Here is a 27,584-nt window from a genome sequence, read left to right as displayed (position 1 = left end):
GACATCGGAAGATTAAGCAGCCCAAACAAGTGTTATATTGCTATTATAATGCCTAAAAAATAATGAATGGTCGTGGATCTCCTCTTTTATCACAGAATACAAAGCTGCCTACAAATGGCTGAGTGCTGCTCGTACCCACTCAATATTGTTCTGGGCGTGAAACGGGAAGTCTTTGTCTCACAGCCAGAACCCAGCACTTTGTAGTGTATGTAGCTGAAGTTACATGCAGTACATACAGTGCTTAGACACTGCAGCACTAAGTGAAGGAAATACTTTATTTGGACCACATTTTAAGTGACAGGAAACCTGGAGATCAGTTTTAATCAGTTCAGCACAACAAAGGAAGACACTCAACCACTTAACGACCGCCCACTGTAAATATATGTCGGTTTTTTAAAGATGGATATCTCGGTAACGGCAGCAGCTGCTGCCACAACCGAGATATCCATCTCTTCAGTGAGCGGTCCTGTCAACGATAACGGCGGTCTCTGCGGCAAGATCGCCGTTATCGGTGGCGGGAGAGGGCCCCCCCCTCCCGCCGCTCTCCCGCGCCCTCCGCCGCTTACCGGAGCCATCGGTAGCGGCGGAGGCGATCGGGTCCTGCTGCCTGCTGTGTGGGAGGGCAAGATGGCCCGCACCCGTCCCCATAGCATTTCTGGGCGGAAGTGACGTCAAAACGTCAGTCCCGCCCATGTGTCTTAAAGAGACATTTTTTTGTTGTCATTTTTTTATATGACAAAATTTCCATTTTTTTTTTTTTTTTGCATTTAAGTCTAAATATGAGATCTGAGGTCTTTTTTAAGATGTCCTGTCATGCTTTTTTCTGTTACTTATTTTTTTTTATTTCAGTGTAAAAAATTATAAAATAAATAAAAATAAATAAGAAAACAACATTTTTTTTTTTAAAGTGCCCCGTCTCGACGAGCTCGCGCGCAGAAGCCAACGCATACGCGAGTAGCGCCCGCATATGAAAACGGTGTTCAAACCACACAAGTGAGGTATCGCCGCGATTGTTAGAGCGAGAGCAATAATTCTAGCCCTAGACCTCCTCTGTAGCTCAAAAAATGCAACCTATAGAATTTTTTAAACGTCACATATCGAGATTTTTAAGGGTAAAAGTTTGACGCCATGCCACGAGCGGGCGCAATTTTTAAGCGTGACATGTTGGGTATCATTTTACTCGGCCTAACATTATCTTTCACCATGTATAAAAAAATTGGGCCAAATTTATTGTTGTCTTATTTTTTAATTAAAAAAAGTGTTTTTTTTCCAAAAAAAGTGCGATTGTAAGACCGCTGCGCAAATACGGTGTGACAAATAGTATTTCAATGACCGCCATTTTATTCTCTAGGGTGTTAGAAAAAAAAATGTATAATGTTTGGGGGTTTTAAGTAATTTTCTAGCAAAAAAAAACTGTTTTAGTCTTGTAAACACCAAATCTGAAAAACACCTTCTGTCCTTAAGTGGTTAATGAATTATGCCCCATACACAGGATCGGAATTTCCGATGGAAAAAGTCAAATGGACTTTTTCCATTTGATTTTTCGATCGTGTGTAGCCCCATCAGATTTTTTTCATCGGAAATTCCGATGAATTCCATCGGAGTTTAGATATAGAAAATGTTTTATATTTTTCCGATGGAATTCTGTCGGAATTCCGTTGTGATTTGGCCAGGGAAAAAGCCTGATCGTGTGCACGCGGCATTACTATTGCTCTCCAATAAACACAATTGTACTATAGATGGAAAGTCTACTTCAATTTACCTTTATTTGAATCCATTTACTGTTATCTACTATAGCAGATTACAGAGAGCTCCACACATGTAGGATGGGTGGATCATCACACTGTGTGCATCAATAGAAACACACAGCCCTGTTGCCTAGTATGTCAAGGTACTATCCTGCTCTTCCCTGCCAACCTTATTCCTCCAGCAGGAGTGATTGCACAGTATCAGCAGGGTGTATTCCCCTATTAAAGCTACGAGTGGCTTTACCTGATTTTCCAGTTTTTGTTTTTTAAGAAATGGTTTCCAAACACAGGATGTCCCTAATTATTTTTTTGGTTTATTAATTCCTCCTGTACGTAATTTTTGCTTGTGACAGGAGCTTTGTGTTGTATCGATTGTCTGCCACGCATAATGTAATGAAAAGCTCCATCCTAAAAGATAGTGTCAAATATACAAACTTCTACTAACTGAATGTGGATGTTGGATAAACACTATTGCATTTTGCCACTTGCACATTCCTCCATTCTCTGCCCTTTGTGTTGGTTTCTGGCACCAAGTGTGTTTGCTTACACCACACAGAGACTTTCAATATGCCACACAATACTCTGTTTGTATCCAGATGCAACACTGACAATGCTGGTGAATGTTAAATACTTTCTAAAGCCTCGGCTCCTAATACGGGTGTGTCATTTGTAGTATTAAATGCATCCAATGTTTTATACACAGTGACAGTGACAATGTGTGTGCATGTTTAATAGCAATAAATCATAATGTTAATGAATTGGGAGGGTTACCATGCTCTGCTGAATACAAGCAATACAAATGTTATTGTTCTTCTGACATCACTAGAAAGGTACCTCCTTTCCAGACAAGCTGGGATTTCTAGAAATCAGTATACCGTAAAGGATCAGTCCACCTAAAAGTCATATTTTACATTTTGGTAGACGCTGGAGAGAATGTCATTGGCTCCCAAGGACTTTGTTAGTAAACTTTTATTGCCTGAGTCCCAACACATCTGCTGTGGTCAGGATGAGAAGCCTAAAGCTGGGTACACAGGGATTTCAATTTGTCCGGTCACTGTGGTTGAAAATTACCGTATTTATCTCCCTATAACGTGCCCCGGCGTATAGCGCGCACCCCCAACCTAGAAGGAAAATTCCTGAAAAAAAAAGAAATACTTACAGTTTGGATGCCCCTCGTCGGTGTCTTGCCCGGCGTCCATCGCGTCCATCGGCGGCCTTGTCCAGTCCGGCGTCCTTCTGCGGCCATCGTAGTGTCCTCCCCGCTCGATCCCCGCTTCCCGCGCTGTGTTTGAACCACTCCGCCGACATATACCGAGCGCAGTACACTCGGGTATACTCGGGCAGGCTCAGCTTCTCTCGCGTAAAGGACGTACAGGACGCACAGGACGTGACCGCGAGCGGAGCCGAGCCTGCCCTACTATACCCGAGTGTACTGCGCTCGGTATATGTCGGCGGAGTGGTTCAAACACAGCGCGGGAAGCGGGTATGGGCGTATATCGCGCACCCACGATTTTGCCCTGATTTTAAGGGCAAAAAAGAGCGCGGTATACGCCGATAAATATGGTAACATTAATGTGATTGTAAATGATCACCTTGTAAAACAGCCTATTCAGTTTAAAATAGAAATGAAAGGCAAAACTTTTTTTTGGATAGATATAAAAACATAAAGACCTTTTTTCCCCTTTTTTATGATCACATTCCCCCTGTTCTCAGCTGCATACAAGCTAAGGGAAGGAGGAGAAGCAGCAGCAGCAAACTGCCAGTGAATGGCTGTGCAGTGGAGGCGTGTCAGGACAAGCCTGATCATTGTTCTCTCCTGCTTAGTGTGGTCAGTTTTTAATATTAAAGTAGGGGATTAGTAGGAACACCAGGGATTTTGCATAAAGGAAACAATACAAAGAGAACAGGATACTTTTTTCTACAAGTACATGGTACAGCAGGCACAAATCGGGAATATGATGTGTTGGGGTAATAAACCCTCTTATTTTTCTCCACCAATGAAAACCAAAATTAAATGATTGTTTCTAAAACAGAAGTTTTTGATGGTCAGTTCTACTCTCCTTAATCTCATTGCATTTGTATTCTGGAACTTCCAGTACTCCCAGGTTGGTAGACACAGTCAGGATTTATGACAGGTGATCCCTGACTATAGACGTATTGGAAGCCAGAGGCTTCACCTATAACTGAAATATCATTTTTGGGTGAACTGACCCTTTAAGGCTTACCATCGAAGTTGCTGCATTCATAGAATCATTCTACAGCTTCCATGAATGAAACACGATCTCTGAATGGAGGGAACAGGTCTTTCAATCATCCACCTGTCCTCCATTCATAGATCCTGTTTCATTTATGGATGCTGTAGTAATGGCCTCTATGAATGGAGCAGGTGGGTGGCAAAGTTGCGCAATCATTGAGTGCCTGATACAGCCCCATAGTTCTATTAACCCCCTCCACACTGGAAGATTATGGCGAGGATGATTTTGGCGAAAGGGACACATCTCACTGAAGGTACCGTAAGTAATATCCCTTGTGCTGATTTTTTTGTTTGTTTGTTTTAGAGAAACGTATAGGCTTTACCGCCTATTGCCGATATACGTTGGCAGAGTGGCACGGCTGGCATAAGCACGTACAGGTAAATCCCCTTTAAGATGCCCAGCCATGGGTCACGGGCGGGACCTGAGCTGCGGGACCCGATCGCCACCGCTGCCACCCGTGTCCTGCGATGGGGTCACAGAGCTGAAGAACGGGGAAAAGTAAGTGTAACCCATGGGTCTTCAAACTACGGCCCTCAAGTTGTTCAGGAACTACAATTCCCATCATGCCTAGTCATGTCTGTGAATGTCAAAGTTTTACAAAGCCTCATGGGATGTGTAGTTCCGCAACAGCTGGAGGGCCGTAGTTTGAGGATCCCTGGTGTAAACAAACCTTTCACCGTTCTTCCTAGTGAGAGTGTCACTGATCGTCTGTTCCCTGTCATAGGGAACGACGATCAGTGACGTCACATGCCAAGCCACGTCCCCACACAGTAAGAATCACTCACTAGGGCACACTTAACCCCTTCAGCGCCCCTACAGGTTAACCCCTTCACTGCCAGTGTTTTTTTTAGATATTTTTGGGGGATATTTATTATAGCAAAAAGCAAAAAATATTGTTTTTTTTTCAAAATTGTCCCTATATTTTTGTTTATAGTGCAAAAAAGGTGATCAAATACCACCAAAAGAAAGCTATATTTGTGGGGAATAAAGGACGCCAATTTTGTTTGGGAGCCACGTTGCACGACCGCGCAATTGTCAGTTAAAGCAACGCAGTGCCAAATCGCAAAAAGTGGCCTGGTCCTTTAGCAACAAAATGGTCCGGGACTTAAGAGGTTAAATGGGCTTTAAAATCATTTTAAATCTTTAGCCAATTTCATTGGCCTGGCCAAGATGACATGACATGCACAGAAGTTTATTCATCTCGGCATTGCCAAAATGTATACACTGAGCTCCGTCTGCATCAAGTAAGGAACTTAAATGCAGGAGAGACTGTGGGGTTGATTTACTAAAGACAAATAGACTGTGCACTTTGCAGTTGCTCCAGAGATTAAATAAGGTGAAAAGTACCCAATAACGTGCAAGGAAAATAAAAAGGACTGCACTTTTGCTTGCACATGATTGGATGATGGAAGTCAGCAGAGATTTTGCTCATTTACTAAGCTCTGGAGCAATTTCTCTTGCAGAGTGCAACTGCACTTTCCAAAGTGCACAGTCTATTTGCCTTTAGTAAATCGGCTCCATAGTACGTTCCATCTGCATTAAAAATCCTGCCTGTTTGTTAAGTGTTTTTCTTTTGCTTAAAGTTCCACTTCTTGTTTGCATTAAGGTAAAAAAAAAAAAAAAGTTCTACCTCCCATCCCCTCCCTAAACACTTACCTGAGTCTTCTATAGATCCAGCACTGTGCCCAGCTGAAGCTTTTCTCTCCCCTGTTCCTGTTCTTGCAGGCTACACTGAGAGCAGTGGGAGCCATTGGCTCCTGCTGCTGCCAGTCACTTCCTATAAGGAGGGAGCAGGATGGTGTGACCGAGCTGTACTGTGCATATCTATGGCCACACACAGCTCGGCTCAGGAGTGCGCCCAGACTTGTGCATCACCAGCACACAGCTTGCTGAGGGGGCAGTCAGAGAAGAGGAAGAGCAGAGAGCGCCGGCGGGGGACTCCAGAATTGCACTTATATTAATGTACATCACTGTGTACATGGCACATGCAATCTGACTTCATAGTTGTCTTTCAGTGCCTGGGTCATGCCTGCATATTTCACTGTCATCTGACATAAACAACCAGCTTAAAGTGTGTGTAAACTAAACGTTTCTCTTATGTGCTTCCTTATGGTCTCTAAAGAATACAATTGAAAGCATTTCATTATGTCTGTTCAACAAATGCAAAACAAATGAACCCAAATAGTTGTTCATCCAACTAGAAATCCTTGTGAGCTGATCATTTCTTGTGCTCTGTGCCTCTGAACTGGTATCAGGTTCCCTGCCATCTTCTTAGACTACACAACATCTCCCCCTGTTATAAAGAAGAGAGGGAGTGTGACGTGTCGTCTTAACATAGTATTATGTGTCCTAGGGTAACAACCCTGTTCAGTACAGTGGTAGGCATTTCCAGGCTGAAATAGAAGGGAAAAAACTGTGAATGTAGCCACCAGATCTAAGGACTACAATACTATTAGCTAGATTCAGAGTCGCCGACGCAACTTTGAGGCGGCGTAGCGTATCGTATTTACGCTACGCCACCTTAAGTCAGAGAGGCAAGTACTGTATTCACAAAGTACTTGCCTCCTAACTTACGGCGGCGTAGCGTAAATAGGGCCGGCGTAAGCGCGCCTAATTCAAATTAGGATGAGGGGGCGTGTTTTATGTTAATGGAGGGTGACCTGACGTGATTGACGTTTTTTACGAACGGCGCATGCGCCGTCCGTGTACATATCCCAGTGTGCATTGCGCCAAAGTACGCCGCAAGGACGTATTGGTTTCGACGTGAACGTAAATTACGTCCAGCCCTATTCACGGACGACTTACGCAAACGACGTAAAATTTTCAAATTTCGACGCGGGAACGACGGCCATACTTAACATTGACTAGTCCAGCTATTTGATGGAATAACTTTACGCCTGAAAACGCCTTACGTAAACGGCGTATCTTTACTGCAACGGGCGCACGTACGTTCGTGAATAGGCGTATCTAGTCATTTACATATTCTACGCCGAACTCAACGGAGGCGCCACCTAGCGGCCAGCCTAAAAATTGCACCCTAAGATACGACGGCGCAGGCTGTCATATCTTAGCTAGGTTTAAGTGTATCTCAGTTTGAGAATACACTTAAACTTAGGACGGCGCAGATTCGGGGTTAGGTCGGCGTATCTACTGATACGCCGACCTAACTCTCTCTGAATCTAGCTATATACATTTTTGTTCATGGGTTTAGATACACTTCAGATATTAATTGGTATTCTAAGTATGCTTATTCACTAAAAAAACAATGTTAGCTGCAGTTCTGCAGAAAAAAAACATTACTAAATTATTCAGATATTTTATATTTTCCACAGAAAATACACACAAACACACAGCAATTTGTAATAATAATATATGAATTCAGGATACCTGCACATGGAAAATGCCTTTTCAGGGTGGCAGGCTGTGTATCCCTCTGATGATCTGCTGGTATCTGAAGGCTGGTAAATACTGCAGGGCGCTATCTGTTTCTGAAACCAAACCATTGTTTAACTATTGGTTGAAAATTAACACCACTTCTTAAAGATACACTGAAAATTCATTTGACCTAGGATCTTTGTCAGTTCTGTAGACTGAACATCAAAATCATATTTACAATTTCTTGTGGCTTTTTGTACAAAATAATTAATTTTTCCTGTTTTCTACTAAAACCTGCGTTTCTGGGATTTTTACAGTTATTTGTATTATAATATCATTGCATTTTGGGAATGAAGTCAAATATCTGTTGGTTTTAGTAAAATATCTCTTATATAAATATGTTGTTTTCGCCTACCTGACCTCTCCATGTACTCTATAGCTGTCGTAGACAGTGTGCTACAGTTGACATTACAGTAGTTATTTGTGTCATTCAGAAACTACAGCTTTGCCTTGTGTGGCTTTTTTAAATGGGAGTTGCTGCTGGGTCAGGCGGAGCTTCTCGTCTCTCGTCAGTGAATTTTCCTTCCTGCACTGCAAAAAAAAAACGAAATCTCCCTTAATTTGACATGAAGAGGTGCTGGAAGAATGATGTGGCATCTGTACAGCAGTGAGCAGGATCTGAAGGCAGTGCTGGTGTCCCTGATGTGCTGTATGGGTCAGTATGTGCCATGCTCTGCTCTCCTACTGCTGCTCATGTGCTGGCTGCCTTCTCCGGGGGACTTACTGACTCATTAACACTCACTAAGCCTCGCTATTTACTAACCTGGAATGGTGCTTTCACATTGCCCAAGGCATCATACAGAGGTCTTTATGTCACAGCTCTTTCTACTCTTCCTTAGGCCCCTTTCAGACGGACGGCAGTTTTGCCGCAATTAAAAGCATATATTTTTTAGTGAAATTCAAGGCTCTGGGCACTGTGATTAGCTGCATTTGTACATTGCGATTACATGCGGTTACATGCGGCCGCGTTTAGCTGCGGTAGTCATTTCCATAGCAACTCTTTTGATTTTTTTTTATTATGATGTGCTTCCTGTTGTTCTTTTTTTTTTTTTAACGCTGCTATGCCCAGGTGACACAAAAGACTGCGATTACCTGCGGTTAAGTGCATATAGCTGCGCTAAATCGCACCTGGACGCATTCAATTCTATTTTTTCTATTCACACCAAATCGCATGCAACGAAATCGCAGCAAAACGTTGTGTGTGAATGGGGCCATAGGAAAGCATTGTGTGCTTTTAGCTGCGGTAGAGAACTAGAAAATCCGCAGCTAAAAGCACCATTCTATCCGTCCGTGTGAAAGGGACCTTACCTGCATTGCTCACTTCACTTTTGATACTGTTGCAGTATTCCAGTAACTTATCTTTCTTATCTTGATGAAATAAATTGTATTGAAGATGACCCCATTATGGTTAAAGTGGAGGTTCACCCTATAAAAAATTTCTAACACTACATCCAGCCCAGTTCTGCATATAAAATGACACTGACCTTTTTTTTTTCTTTGCCGTAGATAGCGTTTAGCCGTGGAATTCACCGCGGCTTCTGGGTAGGGAATCCCGCGGGAGTGGGAGTTTCCTATTGTCATGCCAATTGATTGACATGCTAAACGACGGCGCACACAACGCGTCACGACTTCCCGAAGGAAGCTCGGGCCGGCTCGGCTCTATTCGGCGCCCGCGGGATTCCCTACCCGGAAGCCGCGGTGAATTCCACGGCTAAACGCTATCTACGGAAAAAAAAACAAAAAAGGCCAGTGTCATTTTATATGCAGAACTGGGCTGAATGTAGTGTAAAGCCCCATACACACTATCAGTTTTCCTGCCAGTTTTCTCTTCAGGTTTACCAAAACCATGTAGTGCAAGGGCCTGCCTGATTGCATACAAATTGAAACTCTTGAGGTTTTACCTCATATTAGATGGTTTTGGTAAACCTGAAGAGAAAACTGTCAGGAAAACTGATAGTGTGTATGGGGCTTTAGAATTTTTTATAGGGTGAACCTCCCCTTTAAGTTAACTAAATTGTACAAAGTAACTGGGGAAAACATGATAGTGTAGAAAATGTGAAAGAGAAGAGCAGCTTTGACTCGTAATAACTCACAGTGGGAAACGTCTTCTACACTCATATAACAGTTTAACTTTAAGCTGTAAGTGTTTTGGAGCTTTACAACCGAATATACATTTTATGGGAAATACATGATATCACTAGAACTATATTTAGGGCCCATAGTGTTTGTGTGCTTTATTTATCTGGTAATAGTAATTTGTGCCAAAAGCCTAATTAGTATTTGGGTTGTGCTGAAGACATCTTTTAATATAAGATAGACAGACAGAAACAGATAGATAGATAGACAGACAGGTAGACAGACAGACAGGTAGACAGACAGATAGACAGATAGACAGACAGACAGATAGACAGACAGACAGACAGACAGACAGATAGACAGACAGACAGATTGCTAGATAGATTAGACTTAGTGGTTGTAAAGGCTAGAGTTTTTTTATTTAGTTTTTATTTTAATGCATTCTCTGCATTAAAGTGGTTCTGAAGGCTGAAGGTTGTTTATCTGCATGCATTCTGTAAAAAGCCTTCAGTGTGCCGCCTCCCCCCCCCCAGAATACTTACCTGAGCCCAGTTTCGATCCAGCGATGTGCACGAGAACGGCTGCTGTCCCAGGTCTCTTGCTCTTTATTGGCTGAGATGCAGCAGTAGGAGCCATTGGCTTCCATTGCTGTCAATCACAACCAGTGAGGGTGGGGCAGGGCTGGACTTTTATATGACAAAAGCAAAGGCAGAAAGGCGCACCAGCCTAGTGTGTTACCGTTGACGGGTTTAATCAAACAAAATGATAGTAGAAACTACTTACAAGAGAACTGACATGGAAAGCTTTAACAGCAACGTTACAATGGATACCCCTCGAACCACACTCCAAAATAGGGGGGGATGTAGAGGTGTGTCACTGCCAGCTGACGCTTTTCGAGGCGTCAAGGGCCTCTTCATCAGAGCTCAGCTCAGGCTGAGGCAAGTGCAAGTGCCCTCATGACAAGCGGCTTGCAATGGGGCACTTGGCAGGGGGGAGGGGCCCAGAGCACTGGCAAGGGACCCTAGAAGAGGAGAATCGGGGCTGCTCTGTGTAAAACCACTGCACAGAGAAGGTAAGTATGACATGTTTGTTATTTTTTATTTTTTTATTGCCTTTACACTCAACACTTCCACCCAACACTTAAAGGTAAAATATCTTATTTTCATCACCCCCCCCCCCCCCAAATACTTACCTAAGTCCCATCCCAATCACTGTTTTCAAGTGCTGCTTTCTCTCTCCCTTCACTAAACATGGAGACAGCAGCAAAAGCCATTGCTGCTGTCAGTCAAAGCCAGTGAGGAGGGAGCTGGGGGAGGTGGCCGAGGCATGCTGTGGGTGTCAATGGATACACATAGACAAGCTCTGGAGCAAACCCCACATGAGTGCCCTCATAGCAAGCATCTTGGCATGGGGGGAGGAGGAAGGAAGAAGGAGCCAGGAGCACCAGTGGGGGACTCCAGAAGAGGAGGTTTTGGGCTGGTGTGTGTGTTTATAAAAAATAAAAAAATTGAACCTTTAGAAATGTTTTTACTTTACTTACTATGCCCATCCCCTAAAGCAGGGGTCTCCAAGCTTCTCAAACAAAGGGCCAGTTTATTGTCCTTCAGACTTCTGAAGGGCCGGATTGTGGCTAGTGGGGGGCGGGGGGCAGAAAATGTCCCCGGCCCAGCATTAGCGAGAATGAATATGGCCTCAGGGTTGGGTGCCTCAGGGTTAGGGGCCTCAGGGTTGGGGGTCAGTAGGAGGAGGAGTGGTACCCCTATCAGTAGGAGGAATAGTATACCATCATTGTTATCAGTAGAAGAAATAGACGCTGTTGTAAAGTGTTGCGTAACTAATGGCGCTATATAAATCCTGTATAATAATAATAATACTTTGCCCATTCTATTAATTTCACTAACAATACTTACCCCTGCCCCATTGTGTATGTTCTAAGTTAGTTGGGGTCAGAACGTACTTTCCTGGCTAAGGATCCTCCCCCTGCCTCCATGTGACAGTGCTTGAAAGTACCCGATCATCCACAAGGCAACCTAGACAGGAGCCTAGGGATGGTGGAAGTCCAGAGGACCAGCTACAACCTTCATGCTTACAGTAAACCAGGAGGATAGCACTATTGGTCAAAGGTGCATGCACCTGCATGGGAAGATGTGCTTGTAGACAGTTGGTGTCTGATGGGGCGGGCCATGACTACTTCTCTGTACCCATTACAATCTTTCTCACTGTCAAAGCAATACAGGGGCCAAAGCTTCAAACCTGGGCCCCATTCTACCTTAGTCTGTCTCTGGTACTTGGTCCCCAGAGGTTGGCCTCTTGGACACTCGGTTCTGCTTGGTGGGAAGAAGGGTAAAAAGTCAAATGTTCTGCCATACCATTAGGTACAAGGTTATACACAGAGTTGTGGCAGGTGAATGGCACAGTGGTGTGGGGATGGCACCTTGCAACATATCAGTAGCAGAGGGGGTGAGCTATCAAGCAAATCTATTGGGAAATAGATACAGGTGATACAGGTGTGATCTATAAAGGATAGTATTTGTATATGAATTTGCATAGTTAGCTTTTTACCATACAAAACAACTACTATAGATGTGTAATTTATTTTACAATAGAAAATCACAGCCACGGTCTTACACAAGCAGAATGTTTACCAATAACACTTTTCTTTTTCGTTTTTATTTTTTTTACCAGTTTTGACAAAGTCTATTGTGTGATGTTAATGTGCTGGTCACGTTGAGATTCTGTGCTACACAGTCTATTAACCGCCCTTAAAGCGGTTGTAAACTGCTAGACTTTTTTTTTTTTTTTTACCCTGCAAGGTAAAGCCGTAATGTGCTAGTATGCATCACATACTAGCACATCATGTTAAACTTACCTAAAAACAAAGCCCTCCCACGCCGAGATGTCAGAGCTGGAGGCTGCTTCCATCTTCACCCGTCTTGCTTCTGTGTTCGTGGACTCTATCTCTGTGACTGGCCGGAGCCGCAATGACATCAGTCCCACGCATGCACACAGAAACTGCAAGTCACGCCATCGTACTCTGCACCGGTGGCCCTTCTTTCAGAGTGCATGCGCTAGTGATGTCACTGGCTGCATGTATACAAAATATGTTGTAAACGGTGCACGTTAAGGAGATATTTACACTACCTATAGGCAAGCCTTATTATAGGCAAGCCTTATTATAGGCTTATCTATAGGTAAAAGTTAGTAATGGAAGTTTACTTCTACTTTAACTGCTTCCTGTATAAAATACGTCTTGATTTGAAAATAAAGAAAATAAAAATAAAAAACAGCATTTTTGCTTGCACATGATTGGATGATGGAAGTCTGCAGAGCTCTCCCTCATTTACTAAGCTTCGGAGCAACTGCTCTTGCATAGTGCAACCGCACTTTGCAAAGTGCACAGTCTATTTGCCTTTAGTTAATTAACCCCTCTGTATTTTGTGTGTCTGTTGTTGGAACATTTCATGCAATGTTCTAGATTGTCTTAACCCTGTTTTTTTCTTTTCTTTTATATTACTAGATGAAAGAGACAAAGTGCAAAAGAAGACATTTACCAAATGGATTAACCAGCACCTAATGAAGGTGAGTAATCACACATTATGATATATTGAATGATTGGCTTCTGTCTCACACACACACACACACACACATATATATATATATATATATATATATATATATATATATATATATATATATATATATATATATATATATATATATATATTTGCATTGGTCAGCTACAGGGCACAGTAAAGAGGAATGTCCCTGTGACAAGAATCTTCCAGTATTTCAAGAGAGGATCACATCTGAACATCTATTATGTCTGAAAGAGACTCTTCATCTCCAGGAAGTGATAAAACCTGGGGTTTACTAGAAGTACTCCCGTAATGCCGCGTACACACGATCGGACATTTTTACAACAAAACAGTTTTTTTTTTTTCCTGACGGAATGTTGGCTTGAACTTGTCTTACATACCCACGGTCACACAAATGTTGTCAGAAATTCTGGACGTCAAGAACGCGGTGACGTACAACACTACGACAAGCCAAGAAAAATTATGTTCAATGGTTCCGAGCATGCGTCAAATTGATTTCGAGCATGCGTAGGATTTTTGTGCGTCGGAATTGCAAACAGACGATCAGAATTTCCGACAAGAACTTTTGTTGTCGGAAAAATTGAGAACCAGCTCTCTAACATTTGTTGTCGGAAATTCCGACAGCAGATGTCGGATACACACCGAACATTTGTTGTCGGAAATTCTGACCGCGTGTACGCGGCATTATACATTATTAGGGAACCGGGGAATGTAAGGTCTAAACAATAGGTGTGCACAGCCTATTACTTTAGGGTGTGCACCCCAAAACTCAAACATATTTACATGTGTCTGCATGTGTATATATACTGACGGTGTCAGCAGAGCAACAGAGGGAGTCAGTAGGGTAGAGACTGGTGTCAGTAGGGCAGTGGACAGTGGGCTATACTTCTTATCTTTATTATTTTTTTTACAATTTTCTTAAGAGCCCCATTAGGAGGCTTATGTGAAATAGCAGGGATCTAAAAAGAGGGAATCTGCGCCACATAGGGTGATTAGGGTGTGCCCGCTGTGCTTGCGCGAGCCGTACTGTGCTTTGTGAATGATCCCACTGCCTTTTGGGATGTGTGACGTGCCCTAGAATGTTACGAGTGGGGGGAGGAGAATTTCTGGTGGATCCGCCATGGCAATCCGAGTAGAAGTGGGAGCAAAAGTGGGACGTGTTTTCTATCTTATGCAGGCAACAAGAAGAGAACTGGATGGTTAGAAGTAAACATGGCAGTGGGGTGCAGCTGGACTGTACCAGAACCAGGTAAGTATACAGCCAAGGAAGGAGGGTTAGATTAGTACAGTAGTCAGGGCCATCTTTAAGGCAGGGCAAAATCATTTTGCCCTGCCCAGGGTCCAATCAACATTAAAGACGGCCCTGTAGTGGGGCAAAAAGGGTAAGGAAACATTCTGAAAACTGTTTCCATACCTTCTAAAAGAAGTCCTCACTGAACTCTGTGTCTGCTAGTACTGGAGTATTTAGTTCTAGAAAAATAACAGCAGAGACTCTGAAATGGGGTTTCAGTGAGTTTCTAATGCTGATGGCACATTAGTGCTAACTTACCCATTTCTATGCAGTCATTCCCTCAATAGCTGAAAGAGTGGCATTGTTATGTTGCACTCAACAATCCCTAGACATGGTGGTTGCACGAGTTTACTTTTTTCTTTATTTTCACCTGGTGATCCTGCCAGTAATTGTTACTTTTTAGCTTCCTTTCACAGACCAAGCACAAGTGGCAGTTGGAGGTTTTGGACAAGGGGTGCTTACAGTGGTCAGCGTTTACTTATGTAAAATCCTTTATTTTTATTTAAGCAATATTAAACCCAAAACCCAAAACAGCCATCAAGGCCCCGCACTTACCCAATCTAGAAAGTGGGTGGGCAGCGTATCTGGTGGCTTTCTTCTTCCTCCTGTAGTGTGGATCATGGCGCCTTTCGCCATTGAACATCCCCCTACTCCTCCTCCTAGTCGTTCAATAGGATCGCATGATCTTTTAGCCAATTGGGCAACGGGTATCAGACCAGCGCTTCCTGATTGGCGGAGAAGCGATTCAGTGTAAGAAAAGCAAATATTATTTTGCTTTTCTAACTCACCTGGGTGGGCTACGAGCAGAATGCTCCTCGCTCCGAGTCCGAGTCCCTATTTTGACGCCTATTAGAGCTTATGTTTTCAATGAACTACCACGGCGCTGTGAGGGCTGTGGTAGTTCATTCTCTCTTCCTGTCAGCATGTATGGGCTTCCACCTGTGAGGTACGAGTAAGGTGATACACTGACAAATCTGCAGGAGACCTGCATGCCACAAGCGATCTGCTTATCACTGGTGCAATGCTTTACAGGCTCCTACAACTAAAAATAATAAATGCAAACCTGCAAAAAATGTACATTTATTTTTTTATTTTTTTGTTAAAGTGAACTTAACCTTTAAAGTGGTTGTAAAGTTTGAAGTTTTTTCACTTTCATGCATTTTATGCATTAAAAGTAAAAAAATCTTTTGTGTAGTGCTCCCCCCACAACCCCCCTAATAATCACCTGAGCCCCATCCCAGTCCAGTGATGTGCACGAGAGCCTCAGCTGTCCTGGGACTCCCTCTCCTCATTGGCTAAGGCAGCAGTGGGAGCAATTGGCTCCCGCTGCTGTCAATCACAGCTAGTGAGCCAATAAGGAGAGAGTGGGGGCTGGACAGTAACATGGCTCTAGGTTACTTATGGACACATAGAGCAGGGGTTCCGGGAACGAGCATGCACCAGTGCCCCATAGCAAGTGGCTTGCTATTGGGGGCACTGGTCAAGGGGGAGGAGCCAGGAGCACTGTCAGGGGACCCAAGAAGAAGAAGAGGATCAGGGCTGCTCTTTCCAAAACCATTACACAGAGCAGGGAAGTTTAACTTAATATCAGTTTGAACAAGTTGAAGTTCGAAGCTGATTGGTTACTGTGCATGGCTGCACCAGATTCTGTGAGCACAGTTTTAGTAAATTTCCCCCATAATGTCACTGGCTAGACTGAGTGGAATTCACTGAATGAGGTACATGGCCCACCCCAAGGAATAGTACAGCATTATGAACAGGGAAATGACTCAGATGGTGCTGTCATCAGCCTGCTCTCTTCGTGTTTATTGCCTACCAACAACACATGGTTACCACTGCCAAACTGGCTCTCAGCAAAAACTTCAAAATAGGCAGAATCATGCAGAGACTAGTCCTGAAATGGAGAAAATGGAAACATTTTGAAATAACAGCCTATAAACCCACAGTTATTTTACACTGTTATTTGGAGTTGCTGCATTGCTAGAAGTATTGGCGAAGGCACAATTACAGTTAACATGATGTGATTTAATCGTGCTGTTGCTTTATAGCATAGTCTTACGTTCTAAGTTTTGATTTCTAAAGCACATTCTTAATAACAGGTTAATGTTTCAGCAAAAATATACCATATTAAAAACAATCAAAACTAAATAAGTATTTATATTTATTTCAAATCAAAATCATAAGTGCTTGGTTGGAAATCGTATATATATATATATATATATATACAAGTAATGCCACGTACACACGATCGGAATTTCCGACAACAAATGTTTGATGGGTGCTTGTTGTCGAAAATTCCAACCGTGTGTGGGCTCCATCGGACATTTGCTGTCGGAATTTCTGACAACAAAAATTTGAGAGCTGGTTCTCAAATTCTCCGACAACAAAATTCGTTCTCGTAAATTCCGAGCGTGTGTGGACAATTCCGACGCACAAAATTCTACGCATGCTCTGAATCAAGTACAAGATTAATGCGCTCGGTCTGGTAAAACTAGTGTTCGTAATGGAGAGCACATTCGTCACGCTGCAATTTTTTATCTTTTAATGCAGCACATAATCTTCTTCTTTATAATGCTAGAATAATGAAGTTGTTTTGCTGCTGATATTCACACAGAGTTCTGACTAACTGATTTCTTTATTATTTTATCTCCTGAATAATTTTTTTAAGCCAGATCTCCATAATAATGTTTTGAATTTATTTTTATAGTGATCTATTTTTTTTTTTAATCAAGATCTGTTTTTTTTTCTAGTGATCTCCATAATATTTATTTTCGTTTTGTGTGTCAGGTTACCACAGCGCCATTAATATCTATATTTTTTAAACTCAAGGAGGTTGTTTGGTGTTGGTTTACCTTGTTAATTTGACATTATATTTTGAAATGTACCTGCCTACTCACAAACAAACTGTCCTATTTTAAGTAAAACACACAGGCAAGTATTTGTGAAAAAAAATTGACATTTATTAGCTCATAACAAAATAAAGAGGAAGGCAACGCTGGATAAACTGGTGAAATTGGCGAAGCCTTTGTATCCCAGGGCACACATCAACTATTTGACAGGCAAAATTGGTAGCCTGAGGCATCCATATAATAGGGAGCACAATCTGGTCCAGGACTCAGAGAGATCAGGAACAGCAGGGTGGCGCACTTGGTATTGTCTAATTATGGCCATATTTGTGTAATGACATCATCAGCATCCCACCCATTTATTTACATTCAACTGCCGTGTCATTTGTTTACATTCAGCTAAAGGGGACTGGGGATCTCACTGTATACCAGCTCAGAATAGGTCTTTATTACCGCCAGTTTGCTTACCTAATCAATATTTTTGAATCTGTTACATCTGTCTTAAAGTGGCAGATGTAAGAACTACCTGAATCTGGCACATGTGTCAGATCTCCCAACAAAACTTTCAAAAGGCTTGTCTGAATTGGGCGCAGGCCATCTTAAAGGGGTCATACCACCTGAAAATGAATATTAATATTTTATTATCCAGTACCTTTCTTGCTGAATATATTAGATCCTGTGATTCTGTGTTGAGTTATCATCACAGAGGAGTTTAGAAAGGATAGTTCTAGATCACAGTGCTCTAATGAGTACTGTACTGTGACAATATATATCAACTAATGTTAGTATTGTAGGTAATGTATATCATGCCATTAATATGGCTATTTTAAGACCTGAAAAGCGGGCACACACTCCCAAAACATGTTGCCATGACACACATTATAGCTCTCCGAAGTTCCCTGTGGCAGCCAGCTCTCTCCTTCTGCTAAGAGCGACTTGAGCCTTTCCCTTAGACACTTGCATGGTTAGCCCTCTGCAGTTTTATAGCATCATTGAAGTCACACAGAATATACCAACTTGTCTGAGGCCTCGTACACACGGCCGAGGAACTCGACGTGCCAAACACATCGAGTTCCTCGGCCAGTTCAGCACTGAAGCCGCCGAGGAGCTCGGCGGGACGAGAGCTCCCATAGAACAACGAGGAAATAGAGAACATGTTCTCTATTTCTTTATCGTACATCACGGGACACAGAGCGGCATTCATTACTATATGGGTTATATGGAGTACCTTCAGGTGTAGACACTGGCAATCTCAAACAGGAAATGCCCCTCCCTATATAACCCCCTCCCATAGGAGGAGTACCTCAGTTTTTACGCCAGTGTCTTAGGTGTTAGTCATGGTTTAGCTTGCCTCCGCATCCTTGGGATTAGGTGAGCTACCGGTTCTGTCCAAAAAAGCCTCAGCGCTAAAGTGGTCAGTAACCGGACCCCAAACCCTTGGGGTATAGCCCATAATGCTTTTCTTTTTAGAGAGCTGGACCCTGGGCCCAGAACTGAGAAACCTTTGGGTACCTAAAGTTTTCTGTTGCCAGGGTGCTATATGGGCCCAGGACAGTGGATCCTTCATAGGAACCCAGGGCCTGAAGGTCTAGACATCCCCACGGAGATGGGGGAAGATTGGGCCTCTTGCTTGGCAAAGTCCTGCGGCATGGAGCAGGTAAGTGAGGGGAAAACTTGCGGAACTTGGTTCTTAGCAGGTTTTTTTCTGGGGGGTCACAGGGGACATGCCTAAAGTTATGCACTGCATCTGGCAAACTAGTCACATATCATAAAGATAGGATGGCTCTCTATGTATTATTCCCCATAAGATGTGACCTCCCTTGTAGTGTTGGAAAAGCATTGAGTGGGGCCTGTGTTATATAAAAATATATGTGTGTGTCAGAGAGCTTTGCTTACCTGCAGGCCTCCAGGCGATGCTCCATTCAGTCTTCCTCCTCAGAGCCTGCAAGCAGGCAAAACGCTGACCTCCTCATGGTTCCAGGCTGCAGGCTGCAGTTTGCTGGAACAGAGAGGTCCCTTCCTCCCAAAATCCCCCCCCCTCCCCCTGTCGGGAGGGGCATTTCCTGTTTGAGGTTGCTGGGGGGGAAGGGCGGGTCAGTGGCTTAAAGGAAGGGGCGGCCCTTCCTTGTTTGTTCCATCAATACTTTGGAACTGAGGAGAAAGACCAGAGCGGCAGCACGGGGCGCCGAGGACACACAGTGGCCAGAAAGGATATTGCAGTCTTCAGAGGACTGTTTTGTCAAGCCTAGAAATAGGCTGTTTCTTTTCCATCTCATAGTTTTTCTTTGCAATACTACTCAGGGGGACAGAATGTTTTTTCTTTCCTGGATTTGAAACAAAAACGAAAAAAAAAAAAAAAGTCATCTAGGGGAGAGGAAGCATTTTTTTATACCCCAAACAGGTGTTTGGACAATTAACTTTTATAGTTCCAAATACCAATAGGTAGCAGGTGTACCTCGGTATTGTACCATGGTATGCCGCTGTTTTCCCTACAGGGAGCCTTGGGGCCATCGGGATCTGGGGCTGGAGCTGACGCGGGTCAGTCCAACCCTAAGATGGTCACGGAGGAGGTATTACTCACCTCTTTAAAAGAGATGCAGAAAAGCATGGGAAAAATGATATCCGCAGCTATGCGGGGCAGTAAGCGGAATAGATCTCCGTCGCCCGAGCGCGGACCCTCAGAAGAGGAGGTCCTTTCCTCAGGGGAATTGGACGACCTCTTGGACACGGACCAAGTAGGTTCAGGGATCGAAGACCCGGATACAGAGGAGTCTGGGGCAGTCTCCCTGAGGGAGAGCTGGTGGATTCAAGGATTGTCGGACTTGGTCCATAGGACATTCAACTTGCCAGTACCAGATCTCCAGGTATCGACGGTTTCAGCTTTGGGCTCACTGAGGGCGCCTCAAAGCAATGCTGTGTTTCCGATCCATCCTCTATTAGAGGGAATTTTGTTCCAAGATTGGAACAAGCCAGATAAGATCTTCTTACCACCTAAAAGGTTCTCTGTCCTATATCCTATGGAAGAAAATTTTTCCAAAAGATGGGCTACTCCTGCAGTGGACGCAGCCATCTCAGGTGTTAACAGATCGTTAACATGCCCTGTAGAAAACATACAGGTGTTCAAGGATCCAGTTGATAAGCGCTTGGAAGCACTACTTAAGAACTCCTTCACTACTGCAGGGGCAGTAGTACAGCCAGCTGTGGCTGCGATTGGGGTCGCTCAAGCATTATCGGATCAATTTAAGCAGATGCTTAAACTTATTCCGGCCCAGCGGGCAGAAAATTTTTCGGATGTCCCTAAGGCCATATGTTTTACGGTAGACGCAATCAAGGATTCTATCCAGCAAGCGTCACGTTTATCGTTATCCCTTATCCATATGAGAAGACTCTTATGGTTAAAAAGCTGGGAGGCTGAGCCCCCATGCAAGAAGCTCCTGGTAGGGTTCCCCTTCCATGGAGGACGACTCTTCGGAGAAGACCTAGATAAATACATTCAGACCATTTCAAACGGCAAGAGTACTCTCTTGCCAACTAAGAAGAAGGTTCAGGGACCTGCGTTTAAACGACAGTATTCCCCTGGGCAGGGGCCCTCTAATGCCAAGCAGTATCGACGGCCTCCTGCAAAAGCAAACTTCGGCTTCAACAGCAGATCACAAGGACAGGCTGTTAGAGGCAAAAGGCAGTGGTTTCGCAAACCAGCAAAACCAGCCCCCAAGCCAACCTTATGAAGGGGCGCCCCCACCCACGAAGGTGGGGGGAAGGCTGCGACTCTTTTCAGAGATTTGGGAAGCCAGCATTCCCGACGAGTGGGTACGGTCTTCCGTGGCCACAGGCTACAAATTAGATTTCCTAAGGTTTCCTCCTCCTCATTTCCAGAAGTCGAGGATTCCAAACGATCCGGAAAAGGGAGCCGCATTAAGATCGGCATTAGATCATCTACTTTCCCAGGAAGTAATAGTAGAGGTACCAGTCCTGGAACAGGGGCTGGGTTTCTACTCCAACCTATTCATCATCCCAAAATCCAATGGAGATGTCAGGCCAATTTTGGACCTAAAGATGGTAAATGCATATCTAAAGATCCGCTCATTTCGGATGGAATCCGTGCGGTCAGCAGCTGCCACACTCCAGAAGGACGACTTCATGGCGTCCATAGACATAAAGGATGCCTACCTTCATGTTCCAATTTATCAGCCACATCAAAGATATCTACGCTTCATGGTGGCTTCGCGTCACTTCCAATTCGTGGCGCTTCCCTTCGGGTTGGCTACGGCCCCCCGGGTGTTCACGAAGGTCCTAGCTCCAATCCTAGCCAAACTAAGGATCCAAGGGGTCACGATCCTAGCATACCTGGACGACCTCCTAGTCATAGATCACTCGTCTCCCGGCTTGGAGCGAGCAGTGGCCCTCACGGTCCAATACCTCGAGAGGTTCGGCTGGGTCCTAAATCGAGAAAAGTCAGCTTTCCAGCCCACAAAGCAGTTGGAATATCTCGGCATGAGATTAGACACAGAACAACAAGGAGTGTTCCTACCTCTGAGGAAGGTAAAAGCCATCAAGGAATTAATCCTACTGGTTCTAAGCAAGAAAGAACCGACTATTCGCCTATGTATGAGGTTACTAGGCAAGATGGTGGCCACATTCGAGGCGGTACCATACGCCCAGAGCCACACTCGCATCCTACAGGCAGCCATCCTGTCAGCATGGAGCAGAAGGCCACAGGCCTTGGATATCCCGTTGCCGCTCTCATCAAGAGTCCGACAAAGTCTGTGTTGGTGGTTAGACCCTCAGAATCTACTGAAGGGGAGGTCTTTCAGCCCAGTGGCTTGGAAGATAGTGACCACAGACGCCAGCCTGACGGGCTGGGGAGCAATTTTGGATGGTTGCACTCGCCAAGGTACTTGGGCAAAGCCAGAGAAGCAGTTGCCCATCAACATCTTGGAGCTCAGAGCTGCTCGACTAGCCCTCAGGGCTTGGACGTCAAAATTGCAGGGGTTCCCGGTGAGAATTCAATCAGACAATGCCACGGCCGTGGCACACATAAATCACCAAGGGGGAACCAGGAGTCAAGCCGCTCAGAGAGAGGTGAGCTTGATTCTTCTATGGGCAGAGGCTCATGTGCCCTGCATATCGGCAATATTCATTCCAGGAGTGGACAACTTTCAGGCGGACTTCTTAAGCCGCCAGACTCTATGGCCGGGGGAATGGTCTCTGCATCCACTAGTCTTTCAAGCACTCTGCCAAAGATGGGGAGTGCCGGACGTGGATATCATGGCATCGAGACTCAACAAGAAACTAGACAGGTTCATGTCCCGCTCAAGGGATCCGATGGCCTGCGGAACCGATGCGTTGGTTTGCCCTTGGCATCAGTTCAAACTTCTTTATGCGTTTCCCCCGCTCCAGTTACTACCCCGCCTGCTGCGCAGGATCCGGGTGGAGCACATACCAGTCATCCTGGTAGCTCCAGCATGGCCCAGAAGGGCATGGTACTCACTAATCTTAAGGATGGTAGTGGGAGACCCTTGGACTCTTCCTCTACGGCCAGACCTGCTATCGCAAGGTCCGATCCTCCACCCTGCCTTACGGCATCTAAATTTGACGGCCTGGAAGCTGAATCCCTGATTCTCAGGGGTAGAGGTCTGTCTCAGAAAGTAATCTCTACCCTAATCAGAGCCAGGAAACCGGTCTCTAGGGTGATTTATTACAGGGTCTGGAAGGCCTATGTAGGCTGGTGTGAGTCCAAGCGATGGCTTTCTCGCAAATTTACCATCGATAGAGTATTACGTTTTCTCCAGCTAGGAGTGGATAAAGGATTGGCATTAAGCACAATCAAAGGACAGATTTCTGCTCTGTCAGTGTGGTTTCAGCGGCCGCTGGCCACCCACTCGCTGGTTAAGACCTTCCTTCAAGGGGTCTTACGTATTAGACCTCCAGTTAAATCCCCGCTTTGTCCGTGGGATTTAAATCTTGTTCTGTCAAGTTTACAGAAACAACCGTTTGAGCCGTTGGCTGATATTCCTTTGGTTCTACTGACAAGGAAGTTAGTATTTTTGGTTGCCATAGTTTCCGCAAGAAGAGTTTCGGAGCTGGCAGCCTTATCCTGTAAGGAACCATATCTTGTTTTTCATAAGGACAGGGTCGTTCTCCGCCCTCATCCTTCCTTCCTTCCGAAGGTCATATCCAGTTTTCATTTGAACCAGGATTTGGTATTACCATCCTTCTTCCCTAAACCTACTTCCAGAAAGGAAGGGTTGCTGCATACCTTGGATATTGTCAGGGCCATGAAGGCCTATCTTAAAGCTACAAAGAAGATCCGGAAGACAGATGTGCTGTTCATTCTACCGGATGGGCCCAAGAAGGGGCAGGCAGCTGCAAAGTCCACCATTTCTAGGTGGATTAAGCAATTAATCACTCAGGCCTACGGCTTGAAAGGGTTGCCTCCTCCAGTATCATTAAAGGCTCATTCTACTAGAGCCATGGGCGCCTCCTGGGCAGCACACCACCAGATCTCTATGGCTCAAGTTTGCAAGGCGGCAACCTGGTCTTCTGTCCACACGTTTACAAAATTCTACAAGTTGGACGTAAGAAGGAATACTGATACTGCCTTCGGGCAGGCAGTGCTGCAGGCTGCAGTTTGAGACCCTCGGATTCCGGGGGCTCCTCTTGTTCGAGTTAAATTTAAAAATTTTATTTTTCTCAACTAAAGTTGGATTTATTATGATTTGAGTATATCTCTAAATTAAATCCTTTTGTCTTGGAGATGTTCTCCCTCCCCTCATTGTAAGCATTGCTTTGGGACATCCCATATAGTAATGAATGCCGCTCTGTGTCCCGTGATGTACGATAAAGAAAAAGAGATTTTTAATACAGCTTACCTGTAAAATCTTTTTCTTGGAGTACATCACGGGACACAGAGCTCCCACCCCTCTTTTTTGAGGACCATTTTGGGAGGCATACTGCTTGCTACAAAACTGAGGTACTCCTCCTATGGGAGGGGGTTATATAGGGAGGGGCATTTCCTGTTTGAGATTGCCAGTGTCTACACCTGAAGGTACTCCATATAACCCATATAGTAATGAATGCCGCTCTGTGTCCCGTGATGTACTCCAAGAAAAAGATTTTACAGGTAAGCTGTATTAAAAATCTCTTTTTCCTCGCCGAGCTCCTCGTCGGCTTCCTCGGCCGAAAGTGTACACACGGCCGGGTTTCTCGGCAGAATTCAGCCAGAAACTCGGTCGGAAGCTGAATTCTGCCGAGGAAACTGGTCGTGTGTACGGGGCCTGAGAAGTGCAGCTGGCCCTGCCCAGTGATCTTGTGCTGCAGTCCAAAACAGATAGGCACAGGAGCGTTGGCGTCTTTCATCTAACAGCATTCCAGCTTACCAGTGGAGTTGCTACCTCAACTGATTTGTGAGAGACTGCTCAGCAGTACTGGACCTCATTATCCATTGCTGATGTGACCATTTTCTCTCCAGCAAATTTCCAGCAAATTTGAGTGCAGTGATTTTTTTTTATTATTAAATGGAAAATAGTGCATGTAGCCACCATATGGCATTAAGTATTATAGAAAATCCTTATGATACTCACCTCCATCTAGTGGCCAAATGCAGTATCTTCCATTTAAAATCAATCATTTACAATAGAAAAGCACTGGATATAGCCTGATAACATTCATCTTTGCCCCATTTGCACAGTACACACACTTTTACTGTGCATATGGCTAAGTTAATTCTTTATAAATCAACCCCTAAATGCCATAATACTTGTTTTGGCATCTCATGGTCTCTGTAGTGCAGTGGCAGCAATATTTCAATGTATTAGCCCACAATAATTCAACACTTTCTAAATTATTACTGAATAAGGAGGCAGAGAGCATATTTCCATTTAACCCTTTCGCTGTCAGGCCCTGTGCTCCATTTTTGCCCTCAGGTAGCCAGAAAAGTTTTGCAATTTTTGCTTTGGTTTTATATTTGTCACTTATAGCATTTAAAGTTTGTAAAATACCCCCTAAACCATATATTTTCTGAAAGCACATGACCAGTAGAATAAAAAGAAGGTGCTACTGAATTCTAAGGTCCCACAATATTTGCGCAAATGTTTATCAAAACAATATTTTTACTTAAAATCCACTAAAATCATGATTAGCAGATAAATACACAGCACATTTTACAAAATGCCTACTAAATGTAAAAGCTTAACCTGTATTGATTTAATAAATAACAAATATTTGTGCCTTTTTGCAAAATGGTGAAAATCTAACTTACGCAAAAATGTAAATATCCAAATTTCTCTAAGGCCTCGTACACACGACCGTTTTCCTCGACAGAATCCATCAAGAAACTTGGTGGCAGAGCTTTTTTTGCCGAGGAAAACGGTCGTGTGTATGCTTTTCATCGAGAAAACTGTCGAGGAAAAAAGAGAACAAGTTCTCTTTTTCCTCGTCGGGAGTCTCAATTTCCTCGCCGTGTTCCTCGTTGGGCTGGTTTTCGACGAGAAACACGATCGTGTGTATGCTTAGAAACCCGCGCATGCTCAAAATAAAGTATGAGACGGGAGCGCACCTTTGGTAAAAGTAGCGTTTGTAATGGAGATAGCACATTCGTCACGCTGTAACAGACTGAAATGTGCAAATTGTCTCTTACCAAACTTTTACTCAACACGCAGTAACATGAGATTAGCAAAAGCAGCCCCAAGGGTGGCGCCAGTGGAATCGAACTTCCCCTGCCGCTGTATGTGTTCTAGGTCACCGCGTTTCAGAACGAGGAGATTTGGTCTTGACAGTGTGTACACAAAGAAAGCTTGTCGAGTTTCTCCACAAGCCTGACAAGGAACTCGTCGAGGAAAACGATGTTTAATTTACGACGAGTTCCTCGGTCGTGTGTACAAGGCCTTACAATCTGAAGGTTTTTATTTTTCCCTTACAGCTTTCTGAATTTGAGAAGACCCCCAAAACCATAAATTTTCCTAAAGCATATGATCTCTAGAATAAAAAGAAGGTGCTACTGATTTTTTTTAAACCCTGTGGTATTTGCGCAAATGTTTATCAAACCAATATATTCGCAAGAAATACAATAAAACCATTATTAGCAGATAAAAACACAGCTAATTTTACAATATTCCTGCTAAATCCCTACTAAACATAAAAGCTTAACCCGTATGGAGTTAATAAATAACAAATATTTGTAAATTTTACATTGCACCGTTTTGCAAAATGGTGAAAATCGAACGCACCCAAAAATTTCTCTAATGATCTGGAGGTTTTCATTTTTCACTTACAGCTTTCAGAATTTATAAAAGACCCCCCAAACCATACATTTTCTGAAAGCACATGGCGAGTAGAATAAAAAGAAGTCGCTATTGATTTTTAAGGTAGAGCGATATTTGCGTAAATGTTTATCAAATCAATATTTTCGATAAAAATACACTAAAATCAATTTTAATTAAAAAATAATAGTGTAAATAAACGCAACATAACAAAATTCCTGCTAAATTGCTACTAAAGCATTGTTCACATATGGCATAATAAAGTGTACGCCCATGGAGGGCATAGCTGCTTTTCCCAATAGGACATCTGCGTTGGTGTGTGTACATGACCCCGAATGCAGATAGCATGAGCTCAGGGATATGCATGCACACCTACATGGATATAAAATTGGGAGCAACGGCTCTGTTGGTGCAGTTGCTACATCCCAAATGACATCAATAGGACTGCCTGCACAGAGCTGCATGGAACACCTGTGCATCCCTGTAAAGGCGCACTGTGTATGCCATGTGTGGACAAGGCCTTAGGCCACTTTCACACAAGCATGCCAATTGGGTCTGCCTGTCCATTTTTCAGGCGGGCCCAATCTGACCTCCCATTGTTCTCTATGGAGAGGCTGATGTAAATGGACATGTCTCCGTTTACACCCGCTTGCATCCAATCCAGTCCAGTCCGCTAAAAATAGAGGGATGGGGATTCCATTCACCATTCATCTAGCAGATCGGATCGGATGGTATTGGATGGAAATGGACAGGCGGTTCTTTGGTGAGATATCAGAGGTCTAAACAGACCCCCATATCTCTTTTTTATGAGACAGAAAGGGACTGAAGATAATCCTTTTCTCTGTAGCACTTTACATGAATGGATGGAATATAGATTCCATTCATTCATGAAATGACAGTCTGATACATTGTAACACTCGCGGTTGCAATGATCAGCTGTCAGTGGATATAGCAGCAATCGCTGCTCAGTAACAGATGTAAATAAAATGAATGTATTGCGGTATCTATGTAAACAAAGCAATGTGGAGAATGTGGAGTAACAAGCCATGACATCATCTAGGAACATAACGTGCTACA

The 27,584-nt window shown here is 43.9% G+C and overlaps 1 protein-coding gene and 1 long non-coding RNA gene across 13 annotated transcripts in view; one reads left to right on the top strand and one right to left on the bottom strand.

Moving 5' to 3' along the window:
• Positions 1-7,998, bottom strand: part of LOC120936995 — a 64,802-nt gene extending 56,804 nt beyond the window's left edge. Inside the window, exons 1-2 of the long non-coding RNA XR_005748657.1 lie at positions 7,794-7,998; positions 7,391-7,491 (exon numbers count right to left, since the gene is read on the bottom strand). This is a non-coding gene — a long non-coding RNA (uncharacterized LOC120936995). The remainder of the gene's footprint in view (positions 1-7,390; positions 7,492-7,793) is intronic.
• Positions 1-27,584, top strand: part of DST (dystonin) — a 690,084-nt gene that overhangs the window by 209,824 nt on the left and 452,676 nt on the right. For 11 of the 12 annotated variants that reach the window (XM_040349874.1, XM_040349879.1, XM_040349866.1 and 8 more), the window contains one exon: positions 13,032-13,093. In XM_040349874.1, coding sequence (XP_040205808.1) covers positions 13,032-13,093 — 62 coding nt within the window. Of the gene's footprint in view, positions 1-8,009; positions 8,094-13,031; positions 13,094-27,584 lie in introns of those variants that run through there. The other variant, XM_040349867.1, reaches the window with a different exon arrangement.

Source organism: Rana temporaria, chromosome 4, assembly GCF_905171775.1.
Source record: "Rana temporaria chromosome 4, aRanTem1.1, whole genome shotgun sequence".
Classification (NCBI taxonomy): Eukaryota; Metazoa; Chordata; class Amphibia; order Anura; family Ranidae; genus Rana; species Rana temporaria.
This window is presented reverse-complemented; position numbering and strand designations above follow the sequence as displayed.